Source organism: Diuraphis noxia, unplaced genomic scaffold (assembly GCF_037042655.1).
Source record: "Diuraphis noxia isolate RWA-SAM2 unplaced genomic scaffold, SU_Dnox_SAM2 contig0001, whole genome shotgun sequence".
NCBI lineage: Eukaryota > Metazoa > Arthropoda > Insecta > Hemiptera > Aphididae > Diuraphis > Diuraphis noxia.
The window spans coordinates 99,224,322-99,238,374 of NW_028301711.1; the positions used below are offsets into that span (position 1 = coordinate 99,224,322).

The following is a 14,053-nucleotide window of genomic DNA, read 5'->3' on the forward strand; positions in this document are numbered from 1 at the left end:
TTAGAGTTTAGAGCTACTACTAAAAACACTAATGCCTCTTTAGCCATAGGTAAACTGTCAGAGTCTTCAGATCCTTGACCAAAATTTATATACCCTTGCAATCGAGAGCCATTAAAATGAACATCTTCTCTAATACACATTTCATCTATAATTAGTCCACAAATTAATTTTTTATTTTTTCTTTCATTTCCTTAACTTTAATTTCAACCGCCTTCAAACATTCATCAGTAAAACCAGGAGTACCATCAACAGTAGTATACCACTTTCGTATGGTGCTGGGATGAGGCAAAGTTTTGTTGAATGAATCTCTAACATAATTATAGGCTGCAGGTGAATAAAAGTGAAGAGTCACTGCAAATGTACGCAATTCTGGTGTAATTTTACTATTGGATGTCATATTAAGCTGTTTCATAACAAGTTCACTCTCAGCAACAGGCAAACTCTCCTATTACAATGAAATTAAGACAAGTAAGCTGCATATAATTTAAAATAAATCATATATTATAATTAATAAAATTCACAGGCAATAATGGAACAATCTAATAATTCACAGTCTTAATAAAAAATTAATTCAAATATAATTCACAACTGGTATACTACATTCTTCTAATGTTCAATATTTGTTATAATTGTAAACATACATTTTTGCCATTTTGCTATATTTGCTGAATAATAATTGAAATCCTAACATCCCAATCCATTACTCCGAAACATGAAACATAAACAACACCAAAATTAATATTTTACATAGATTAATTATCAATTAATATTTTACTAACCTTAATAACTGAAAAGCAATTGTCAGAAATAATTTTTTTATCATTTTTTAGATGATCAATTAAATTATTTAGAGTTTTCACCTGTTTCAACAATTTTTCATTTATTTGGCGCAATGATGTAATTGTTTTTTTTTGTTCTGTAATAACATTCTGTGATGCATGCCAGTACTTTAACCTACTATTAGGAGTTTCAATATCGTCCACAGTTTTAAAATCTCCCCAAAAAACTTTTCTTTTTCTGTGAGAAAGTAACACATACAGTTGTACTTATTGTTTCACTACCTGCCTGTTTAATGTATAAAACTGAGTATATTATGGTTATGTGTTTACCTTTTTGAACTAGTTGGTGTAGTTATAAATGAATCATCATTGTCAATTAAATCATTATTTTTAGGTGATTTTGAAACATCATAATGCGCAATACACTGATCTGATGGTTGAGCATGAGAAGTACTTGGTGTACTAAGTTTATGATCATTTCCTTGTATATTTTCATTATATGAAAAATTATCATCAATGACTTCAACCATATTAAGGGTAGATGTTGACGGATCAGTACAAGGCAATAATATCAAACTATCTATAATAATGCAATGAAAAATTGAGAATTGTTATTAAAATTAATAGTTTTATTAATTATTACCATTTTTATTAAAAATAGATGGTACTGCATCTTTTTTTAATTGTACTGTATTACTTATGCTAGTAAAAGGTATATGGTAATCTTCACTTCTAAAATGAAGCTCACAAACAGAAAATGATTTAAGTATCTTAAATTTTAAGTCATGATGACTAATTGCTGCAATCCATTTTGATCGAATATCTTCATTTTTTGGTAATCTTGATTAAAAAATGTATAATTTTTTATAAAATACTAATATTTATTATTTATTATTCATTTTATTGATATTTAATGTTTTTACATTGCTATGTACTGACGTCCCGCTGAGACATCTAAACACGCATATACACATTACACATAGATATGTATAAGTGACCCTGGGGCGTATGAATTCGCCAACCAATTATATTGTGTAGGACCTCAATAGTTATATCGAAGGCCAAACTTCTAGCCTTTCCAAAATATTACCATAATTGGAATTAAATATACAAAATATTAAATATGAAATCGTAGTCTTGGCAGGCGTATATAGAGATATGATTAATGTCGTCGGGTTATGGAGATTACGTATCGCGAATAACCAGGATGTGGACCGACCGGTCGCATGGGCGTGGGAAGCTGCGATATTAAAATAATACACGCGTACGCTTTTGCACGACTCGGCCATGGACACATACGTATCTTATCGATAGGAGAGGAAATGCAGAGAGTAGGACTATCTGGACTATATAGGAGAGCCCCGATTAGACCCAATTCAGACGTGAGCCACCAGAGTCAGAACAAGCACCTTCACGCCAGACACCAGTCCAATTTAATTATTCGGACTTAGAATATTTTACAACCAAATCATTTTGTGCAGTAAAAGTGTTTCATTTACATAGTAATCAAATAAATATCTAATAAATTAATCACAAATTAAGTTGTTATACTTATTACACCCAATCCATCTACCTCAACACCAGTCGTTTGTCCTCCTGTATGCTGGGACGCTACAAATTTGGCGCAGTCGGTAGGATTTTCCATCAACGGGAAGCTGAAAATTTTTTGTTTTCAACTTCACGGAGGCAACTCACCCAAGAGTCACGTTTGGAGGACTGATCACCTTCCAGCAACTCCGGGAAAAAGAGAATCTACGTAGCAAGCAGCTAGAGCAGTCAGGACAACAACAAGAGCAACAATGGAAGCAACTCAAGCAGTGACAGTATTGTGAGTTGTAATTTAAGTTTTGGGGTACTTATTTATGTAGGAATTTTAATTATAAGGCTCTGTCACGTCTCCTTTGGACCTGTTAGGACCATCGTATAAAAGTTATTGTGAAGGTGTATATATATATATTATCTACTTAAAGAAATAATATGGTAGGTAATGTATAAAAGTGTAGGAAAATTTTGAGAAATATATATATGTTATCTACTTAAAGAAATAATATGGTAGGTAATGTATAAAAGTGTAGGATAATTTGGAGTATATAAAGGGTATATGTACCGATAAAAGTGTTATAAAGAGAATAAATGAGTATAAAGTGAATTTAAATAAATGTTATATGAGAATAATTTTGTGGTATAAATTAATATGAAATGAATATAAGTGAAAATAAATGAGAATAATTTTGAGATATAAAAGTGAATATAATATAATTGAGAAAATAACAAAGAGTATATATATAATTGGAATTACGCGCGTAATGTCCTATAATGTAATGTCATATAATGCAAGGTCATATAATAGATTGAATTGAAATAAAGAGATATTGAGTTAAAAAAATAATTGAGAGTTTATTAAATGGTAGTTAAACCATAATTTTTGTGATTTTGAGAAATATTGATATAAATGGATAATTGAGTTTTAAAAAGAAGAAATAAATAAGTGAATAAATATTTGAAATAAATGTGCGCACATACATATATAAGTTGAATTAAAAGAGAAATACTAAAGAGTAAAATTGAATAAAGTGTAATTGAGAAAAGATATATAATAGAGTAGCTTAGGGGCCCTAGAATAAGCATTATATTAAATAAATTAGTGAGAAATAAATCGTAGTGAATATTGGAGTATTGGGTAATAAATATTATAGTTACTTTTAGTAGGTAATTAAATTAAGAATTTCAAAATAAATATTTTGAACAGTTATAGAATTAATAATAAATAGTGGTTATTAAATAAATAGTGATAGAATAGTTAGCGACATTAGAATACAATTTAAGTGTTTAAATTTTAGGTACATACAATAAATAAATAATTTTATTTAAATAATTTTACTAAATGAATAAAATATACATTGATGAATAAAAATTTGGGAGATACGTCAGAGAATCCGACAGGGAATTTAACGGAAATAAATAACGATAGTACTAAGGACATAGGCGTACAGGTAGGAGAGGCAAGCGGTGCTAGCGTAGTAGCTGCCGAAACAAATATAGTAAAAATCGAAGAGTTAATCGATTTGAATAAAACAATTGAATACCCGAGTCCACAATATTCTGACCAAGATAGGTATTTAAGAACAGCTAAGGGAATAGCTTGGGTAGATTTAATTGAAACACCGAGTAGTTTACCTAGAAGAGGAGGAACTCGATCTGATCCGGGGGTAGTACACACGGAATTAGTCGCAGAAAAACGAACCAGAAAAGTTAGTAACGCTACACTAGAAATGGAATTCGATAAAGCTACGTCCCTTATACCGATATGTACGGGCGCGAATAATGTCGCGGAATTTATTAATACGTGTGATATTGTTGTAAAAGCAGTAGATAAGGATAAATTAGACTTGTTAGTTAAAGTAATAAATTCGAAGTTAGCCGGAAATGCTTTAGAAGCATGTAAATACCGCGAGACTAGTACATGGAATAGTATAAAGTCAATTTTAAAGGGAGCTTTTGAACATAAGTCATCTGAGAGGACACTGACTTTAGGGTTACACTTTGCGCGTATGAAAGAAAACGAGTGCGTCGCGGAGTACGCGAGTCGAATCGAAGAAATCTATTATAAATTATGTACAATTGCAACAGAGAAATTAAATGAAGCCGAAGCCAAAATCTATAAAAGTCAACTTAAAAATCAAGCATTAATAATTTTTGTTAACGGGTTACCGAAACATTTAAATCTTGCACTAAAAGCTAGGGATCCAAAAACTTTAGAGGATGCTATGCAGGTAGCGAAAGACGAAGAAACCGAATATAACGCTAATTTAGATGTAGAAAAATTACGGAAAAACTTGGAAAGACAAGATTTAAACGGGGGAAATGTACTTGAAAATAAGTTTAGGAAACAAGGAAATGATAATAATAGTAACAAACAAAATTTTAATCGCGGAAATAATAGATATAATAATTATAACAACGGGTATAACGATTCTAATAGGCGAACTAATAATAACGTATATAATAATACATTCGATAAAAATTTTAATCGGAACGGATATAATAACGGAAGACAAAACCAGAGCAATTTTAATCAGCGTAATAATAATCAAAGCAGGATATCGCCAAATAACGCAGGATGTTATATCTGTGGCGGCACAAATCATTTCGCACGAGACTGTAGGCAGGCAGGTCAAAATCTGAGACAAAACATTAATATGAATAGACAACAAATTCCAAATTTCAATCCGCGTAGAAACAACAATAGTAATAATAACGTAGTGGAACCACTGAGTTGCACCTATTGCAATAAAAGAGGACACGAAATTTCGAGTTGTTACACAAAACAGCGAAACGATAGGAATAACGCAAATTCGTCGGGAAACGCTCAGATGCCAACCTCGAGTGGGGTGAGATTGGTACATCAAATAATCGATTCAGAACCCTCACAGAGCGATGCTTACGCATTTCAACAGCTATAATTCAAAATCATATAATGTTACAATCACCTAGTTTTAATACAGAAAACGTTCAATTACTATTAGACACGGGTAGCGATTTAAATTTAATAAAAATAAATAAATTAGCTAATAACACGATAATAAATGAAAATGAAAAAATTTATCTAAAAGGCATAAACGAAAAAATAGTTCCTACAATTGGACGTACAATAATTACATTAATAATAGATAAAAACGAATTTAAAACTGACTTTTTTGTAGTAGATAAACAGTTTCCGGTCGATAAGGACGGAATACTAGGACAGAAATTTCTGATAGAAAATAACGCTATAATCGATATCGCAAATAGTACATTAACAATAAAAGATAAAAATGACTTTAACGAAAATAAAATATGTTTCACATTAAAACCGCGAACGGAAACGGTGGTTTGCATACCGATTGCAGATCCCGATATGGAAAATAAAAATATTTTAATAAATAAACAACAATTATCAGAGGATGTGTATTGCGCAAATATATATAATACGGTTAAAAATGGCAAAATTACAGTTAGTGTATTAAACATATCAGAAGTAGCACAGGAAGTGAAATTAGCGCAGATTAATAAAATATCATATGAATATGACGTGGATACAGATAATCACGAAATAAAAAATATAGTTCATGATAGGGCACGCGTAGATAAAATAAAAAGTCTTATTAGGAGTGACCATTTAAATACAGAAGAACGCGAAACGATAATAAAAATTTGTGAGCAATATGCCGACATATTTTATTTAGAGAACGATTATTTAACTATGACAACAGCGGCAGAACACGTAATTAAATTACCTGTTGACCAAGCCCCAGTTCATCGAAAACCATATAGGCTACCGCATGCGCAGTTACCTATAATTGAGGCAGAACTTGCGAAAATGGAAGAAAACGATATCATAGAACGGAGTATGAGTCCGTTTAACGCACCACTCTTATTAGTGAAAAAGAAGGCAGACGCGTCAGGGAAGGAAAAGTTTCGAGTAGTTATAGATTTCAGGGCATTAAATAATGTTACCTTAAACGAATTCCACCCTTTACCGAATATCACAGAGATTCTAGACCAACTAGGTCAATGTCAGCTTTTCACTCTACTCGACCTTCGAGCGGGATACCATCAGGTACCTTTAGCGAAAGATTCTAGAGAGCTTACGGCCTTTTCAACAGGTCAAGGTCATTACCATTTTAAGCGATTAGTGATGGGATTGGCGTCAGCACCCAGTACGTTCGCACGTATGATGGCAAACGTTTTATCGGGACTAATTGGAGTAAAGTGTTTAGTTTATTTAGATGACATAATAATATACGCGAAAAACTTAAGTGACCATAACAATAAATTAATTAGCGTATTCGAAAGATTACGTATACATAATCTAAAAATAGAACCAGACAAATGTGAATTTCTAAAACGAGAATGCCTGTTCCTAGGACATATAATTTCGGAACATGGAATTAAACCAGACCCAAAGAAAGTTACTGCAGTTCTAGATTTTCCAATACCAAAGAATGTAAAACAAATAAAAAGTTTTCTAGGACTTAGTGGATATTACCGGAAGTTTATAGAAAATTATAGTTCGATAGCTAGACCGATGACTAGGTTGTTAAAGAAAGATGTAAAGTTCGATTGGGACGATGATTGTCAACAAGCGTTTGATAAATTAAAAACATTCCTTTGTTCAGAACCAATTTTGCAATACCCAGATTTTACGAAAGAATTTATACTTACGACCGACGCGAGTGGGAAAGCGCTAGGAGCAATATTATCACAAGGAAAGATAGGGAGCGATCTACCTATCTCATACGCGTCTAGGACGTTGAGTCAGTCGGAAGCGAATTATTCAAAAACGGAATTAGAATGTTTAGCAATTATATTTGGGGTTAAACATTTCAGACCATATCTCTACGGTAGAAAGTTCACGATTCTTACAGATCATCGACCATTATCTTGGTTGTTTAACTTAAAAGATCCTTTATCTAAATTAGCAAGGTGGAGAATCGAATTGGAACAATATACATATGAAATTAGGTATAAACCAGGTGTACAAAACGCGAATGTAGACGCGTTAAGTCGGATGTATAATATTAAAGAAATAAAAGATGAAAGTTACGCAAACTTTCTTGAAAAATCGGAAACTATGATAATAACCAATAGAAACGTGAAAGAGGTACACGGTGAACTAATAGAGTCACCGAATGAATACAATATAGTGTCAGAAATAGAAAAGTATTATAATTTTAGGTCAGGAATAAATTACGAACTAAAACAAAGATTCGGAAAGGATAAAACACTAAAATCGAATAAGGATATCGGGGGCGTTGTAAAATTTAAAACGGACGATAGATATATAATATTTTTGATAACGAAAAGTAAACAAAAGCAATTAGCGACGTATGAAAACATGTATCTCGCATTATTGAATTTAAAATATTTCTGCGAAAAACATTCATTAACTAAGTTAGCTATGAACCAGTTAGGGCGGAAAGACGGTTTAGATTGGGCAAAAGTTCGATCTATGATACGATATGTATTTCGTAACACAAACATCGAGATAATAATCTGTACTAAATTAGAATACAGTAAGGAGGAAAAATTAGTTATTTTTAAACAATTTCACGATTCTTTACTAGGAGGTCACGCAGGAATACATAGAACATATAAAAAAATTAAACGGCAATTTAACTGGCCGAATTTAAAACAGGAGGTAAAAGATTACATAAAAGGTTGTGCTTCATGTCAAGCGAATAAAACTACTAACAAACATCATAGAAGTCCCATGGTAATCACTACGACAAGTTCTAAACCATTCGAAAAATTATTTATGGACATTGTAGGACCATTAATAGAAACTGAGTCAGGTTTCAAGTACATACTTACTTTTCAAGACGATTTGACAAAATATTCGTTGGGAGTCCCGTTACATGACCACACGGCGAATACGGTAGCGAAAGAATTTGTTACTAAGTTCGTATGCGTGCATGGAATACCTCAAACGATTTTAACAGATCAGGGCACTGATTTTCTTAGCAAAATCTTTTCCGAAGTATGTAAATTACTAAAGATTAACAAAATAAATACAAGTCCTTATCATCCACAAACCAACGGTAGTTTAGAAAGGTCACATAGAACTTTAGCCGAATATCTAAGACATTACGTAGATAAAGATTTAAATAATTGGGATCAGTTACTGCCTTACGCACTATTCGTATATAACTCGACAGAACACACCGCAACTAATTACCAACCGTAGGCGTTGTTATATGGAAGAGATTTAGATATACCAGTAAAATTAAAATGTAATCCAGAACCTAGGTATAATTATGACGATTATGTATTCGATCTAAAACAGAAAATGCAAGAGTCGCATAAAATCGCGAGAGAAAGATTAATACAAAAGAAAATAAAATCTAAAAATCATTATGATAAAAAGGTTCACAGTGAGGACTTAAAGATAAAAGATCTAATATTACTTAAAGATAAAACCCAAAAGAATAAATTGAGCGCGTTATGGAAAGGACCATATGAAATTCTAGAAATACTAGATAGTGAAAACGTGGTAATAGCGCGAGGTAGACAGCAGGTCACCGTGCATAAGAACGATGTAAAGAAATACCATGAGACCATGGTATAAAGGAAATAAAAAAAAAAATAATAGATAGTTAAATATTGTATAAAGAAAAAGTGGTAGACATAAGTAATAATATAGTAGTACGCAATTAGTGAAATTAGGTATAGATATATGTATTAAATAAGCGAAGAAATGGAATAATAATAAAAAGTTAGATAAAATAAGGGAGATTTCTGAACCTCCAAGAAACACATGATGTAGTTTGTAAAAAGATGCATAATATAACACATGCCCATGATCCTCGGACTGATGTACAATTTACAAAATGTATATTTGACCACGTAATAAGAAAAATGGGGTATGATAATTTAATTAAACATTTTAGATAACTATAGGTAGAGAATAGAAAACTATGGATGGACCGCTACGACTTGAGACCTATGCAAAAGAGTCGTAACGGATATGTCCATAGGTTGGAATAGATAAAGAACACCGGAAAAACCGGATAGTACCTATAAACTAGAATATATATATATACACTTAGAACGTATAGAATGTATGGTTAAGGGAATTAAATTAAAGGGATAAGTTAGTTAGAGGAACTTTATTAATATTGTTATAAAAAAAAAAATGAAAAAAAAAAATAATGTAAACTATGGTTATGGGAAAATATTATTATAGGACAATTATGTTAATCAAATAAATAAACAATTAATGGAATATACATGTACTACTAACACAATCTTTATTATTATATAAGTACAAACAAAAAAAAAAAAAAAATATATTACTAATATAACTATTAACCAAAAATATATCATATTATATAAAACATTATTATTATTGTAATCTAATTATTGTAAATGCGATAAGCATATAGATATATTTATACATTATAATCATTGCATGTAAAATTACGAAATTGTAAGAACTTGTAAAACATATAACATTTGAATTTGTACACAAGCTAAAGCTTGTAAATGTAAAAATGTAAAATAACTGTTACAGATACTATTTAAAGATTTCTGTCTTGAGGACAGAAACCTTTTTTTTAGGGGGGAGGTGCTATGTACTGACGTCCCGCTGAGACATCTAAACACGCATATACACATTACACATAGATATGTATAAGTGACCCTGGGGCGTATGAATTCGCCAACCAATTATATTGTGTAGGACCTCAATAGTTATATCGAAGGCCAAACTTCTAGCCTTTCCAAAATATTACCATAATTGGAATTAAATATACAAAATATTAAATATGAAATCGTAGTCTTGGCAGGCGTATATAGAGATATGATTAATGTCGTCGGGTTATGGAGATTACGTATCGCGAATAACCAGGATGTGGACCGACCGGTCGCATGGGCGTGGGAAGCTGCGATATTAAAATAATACACGCGTACGCTTTTGCACGACTCGGCCATGGACACATACGTATCTTATCGATAGGAGAGGAAATGCAGAGAGTAGGACTATCTGGACTATATAGGAGAGCCCCGATTAGACCCAATTCAGACGTGAGCCACCAGAGTCAGAACAAGCACCTTCACGCCAGACACCAGTCCAATTTAATTATTCGGACTTAGAATATTTTACAACCAAATCATTTTGTGCAGTAAAAGTGTTTCATTTACATAGTAATCAAATAAATATCTAATAAATTAATCACAAATTAAGTTGTTATACTTATTACACCCAATCCATCTACCTCAACACCAGTCGTTTGTCCTCCTGTATGCTGGGACGCTACAACATTTAAAGATTTAATAAAAAAAATTAAAAATACTTGTGCATCTTAATTCCTTGTCCTGATATTGTATTACAGCCTTTTACATTGCAATATTGCACCATGGTTTTTGTATAAAACAGTGCTTAAAATAACTGTTAAAATGTACAATTCAAAGTTAGAGGTGAACCTTTAAGAAATATTCAAAAGTCAGTTCAAGCTTCAAAGTTTAAAGATTTAAATTTTTAAAACGCCGGTTGTCAGTTATAGATAATAAAGATATGATAACATTGATAACAAAATTTATCATGGAATAAAAAGATTTTTTTCCATGATTTCCAACGGCTAGCTCTGTCTCTTTTGCTTAATATCCACATATGATTTCTCTCTCTATGCGCGGTCCATAGTTATTAGGTCTATGGGTTTTAAATACTAACCAAGGTCATTACCATGGTATAAGTGTGATAAGGAAATGGATCATACGAAAAATTTTTCCTGCGAAGAACGGTTCGTCATTTAATGTGGTTCCCGATGTGTCCTAGATAAACTGTTGATAAGAATAAACTACTAGCGCTCATTATATTATAACGGCGTTTAAAGATATCATTTTTTACCGCCGAATGAAAACATTGAAAACAACATTTTGTATTTTTGTAGAGTTATTTAAGAATAGATATTTTATTTCACTTGTGTGTAAATTAACCTATTTTTCTATTAGTTTATTTTATAAACAAATAGAAAACAATAATTAATAAAATTAAGTGTTGTGTGTCAAATTGTGTGAATCACCACAAATCATCTTTTGCTGTTCCAAAAGATGATGTCTTGCTCAAAGAATGGGAAAAAAAGTCTTGGAATGAATTTAGAAAGCCATTTTAGAGTTTGTGGATCACATTTAAAAAAATATGACATTATATTGATCAATGGGTATCGGGACAAGGAGTGTCAAAGTACAGTGTAAGTACCTATATAAAATATAATTAAACAACTAAATATAATTAAATACAACACAATTTAACTAATGTATTATTATTTATGTACAATATAAAACTGTCCATTATTCAGGTATAAATAATAACTATTTTAATATAATATACACCTATGATTTATTTGATACATTATAATACATATTCCTTCTAGATATGTTTAAAAAAACCTAGACTTAAAAAAGGAGCTGTACCATTTATACCGAGTAATAGCATACCAACAATAGAGCATGATCATACTTATAGTTCAATTTCTATAAGTGATAACATTTTAAATAATTCATCTGAAGAAATTATTTATCCAGTGCAGAAAAAAATAAAAGTAAATATCTACCTATATTTTTTTATTATATAATAAAAACATAATTGAAAACTTGAAACACATATTTTTTTACAGCTTGAATTGAATGTAGATTAAACTTTATTTGATATTGTTTTTAATCAATTATTAAGTTTAAATGTCCCAATGAAGTGGCTTAATGATATAGATGTTCAAAATTATTCAGGACCCAGCAAACAAGTTATTTCTTTTTATAAAATGGGTTCATTTAAATCAGATTATTATAGATATGTCGAAAAACAACTTGTTATAACTGAGGGTAAGCAAATATATTTAGTTTTATTATCTGAGCATCAACTTCATTTATAATTATTGTTATTATTAGGTACATTTCATACATTAAATTGTATACAATAGTTTTTACATTCAATTAAGTTATATATTTTAATTTTTTTAAGTAAAAGATAGGGTTGAATACAATTCCAAATGTCCTACTACTTTTTAGAGATTTTCTAGTATAGATATTGTATTATTAAATAATTTATAATAGTTTAATTATTTATTTTGTATTCATAGATTCCACAATTTCTCTACATATAAATGGCAAATAAATATTAACCTCAGATATTGGGTTTCCTTCTAATTATACTCCCAAAAGTAAAGAAGAGTTGGAAAATGTTTTAAATATATTTGATAAAATTAATATTTGCAATGGAGTAATGGTTTCAAATGAATACACTCATATTACAACTTCATATGTTGGAAAAGATTGTATACGAACCTGTGGTCAATACCACAATACAAAATGCTTAAAAATGTTGGCTGAAAAAGACAGGTAATTTATGAATTGTATTTATTGGTTTTTAATAATTGATTTAAAAAATATAAAAATAAATGATAATATTGTATAGTAAATATTGCGTATGGTGTCAACGGTTAATGGACAGTATCAGAAAGAAAAAATATAGAATGTCAAATGGGAAAAGTTTAAGACCTAACTTTTCTCCAAATAAGAAACGAATAATAACAAATCTACGGAAAACTAAAAAAGCCATTTTCAAGAATTTTTCAAGGGCAAATATAAAAATTAATAAGTTACAAAGCAGTTTAAATGATTGTAAAAATAAAATGAAAGAGCTCAGTGATTCAAAGATTTCTCAGATATTAGAAAGTTCTGCTATACCTAAATGTCAATCAGAATTGATTCTAGAGATATTTGCTGCAGCAAGTTTAAAAAATCCAAAGAATAGGAAATATTATGAAAATTGGATGCTCATGTGCCTACTTTTTCAAATTAGGTATGTCATAAATTTAATTTGTAGTATAATTTATTTTATATTAAAGTAGTTTTTGTGTTATTTTTAATAGATCACCAAGTGGGTATAGGTTTTTAAGGGATCAAAATTAACTCCCTTTGCCTAGCTTAAATACTATTAGAAGAAATCTTCTAACAATAAAAATTGGTTGTGGTTTCGATCTCAATTTTTTTAAACTTTTGGAAAAAAAATTTAGTTCTAAATCTGAAAATCAAAAACTAGGTTGCCTCATATATGATGAAATTTTTTACGAGAGAGTAGAAGTGTAAATAGCCGAAGTTTGACTTATGTTGGACTACAAGACTATGGTGATGAAATACCAACTAAAATAAATAGCTCTGAAAAAGCAAATCATGCTTTGGTCCTCATGTGGCAAAGCTTGGCTGATAATTTTACTCAGCCAATAGCTGTATTTGCTTCCAAAGGTTCAGTAAAAGGTACTTGGCTGTTAAATAAATTTTAAATTAGTAATATGTGTGTTATTACAATTATTACATTTTTATTATTAATTTAATTGGATATTATATTTATAGGAGCTGACCTTACAAAACTAATAGTTAAAGCGATACTATTATTAGAGAAAGCTGGTGGAAAGGTGGTTGGCTTAACAGGTGATGGGGTTACTACCAATGCAACATATTAAAATTATTGGGAGTAAGTGCAAATGAAGACAATTTTAAAAATTACTTTAATAATCCATTTGTTAATAAACGCAAGATATATGTGTTTTCGGATGCACCTCATCTTATGAAAACCGTCCGAAATTGTTTGTATGAGAAAAAGCAACTCAGGGTAATACATTTAAAAATTATATACTATTAAGTATTAATTATTACTGACATTATTAATATTATTATACTTTTTTTTGTATAATTGTAGTTTCATCCTGAAAAATCATGTATCAAATGGGAGCATTATT

At 30.4% G+C, this 14,053-nt stretch overlaps 1 protein-coding gene across 1 annotated transcript; it reads right to left on the reverse strand.

Moving 5' to 3' along the window:
- Positions 1-752: 752 nt before the first annotated feature.
- On the reverse strand, positions 753-1,452 carry LOC149062744 (uncharacterized). The gene is made up of 3 exons (XM_089217218.1): positions 1,423-1,452; positions 1,110-1,360; positions 753-1,017 (listed from the first exon to the last, which is right to left on the reverse strand). Exons 1-3 carry the CDS (start codon positions 1,450-1,452, stop codon positions 753-755), a joined length of 546 nt encoding a protein of 181 aa, XP_089073344.1.
- Between the last annotated feature and the right edge of the window lie 12,601 nt (positions 1,453-14,053).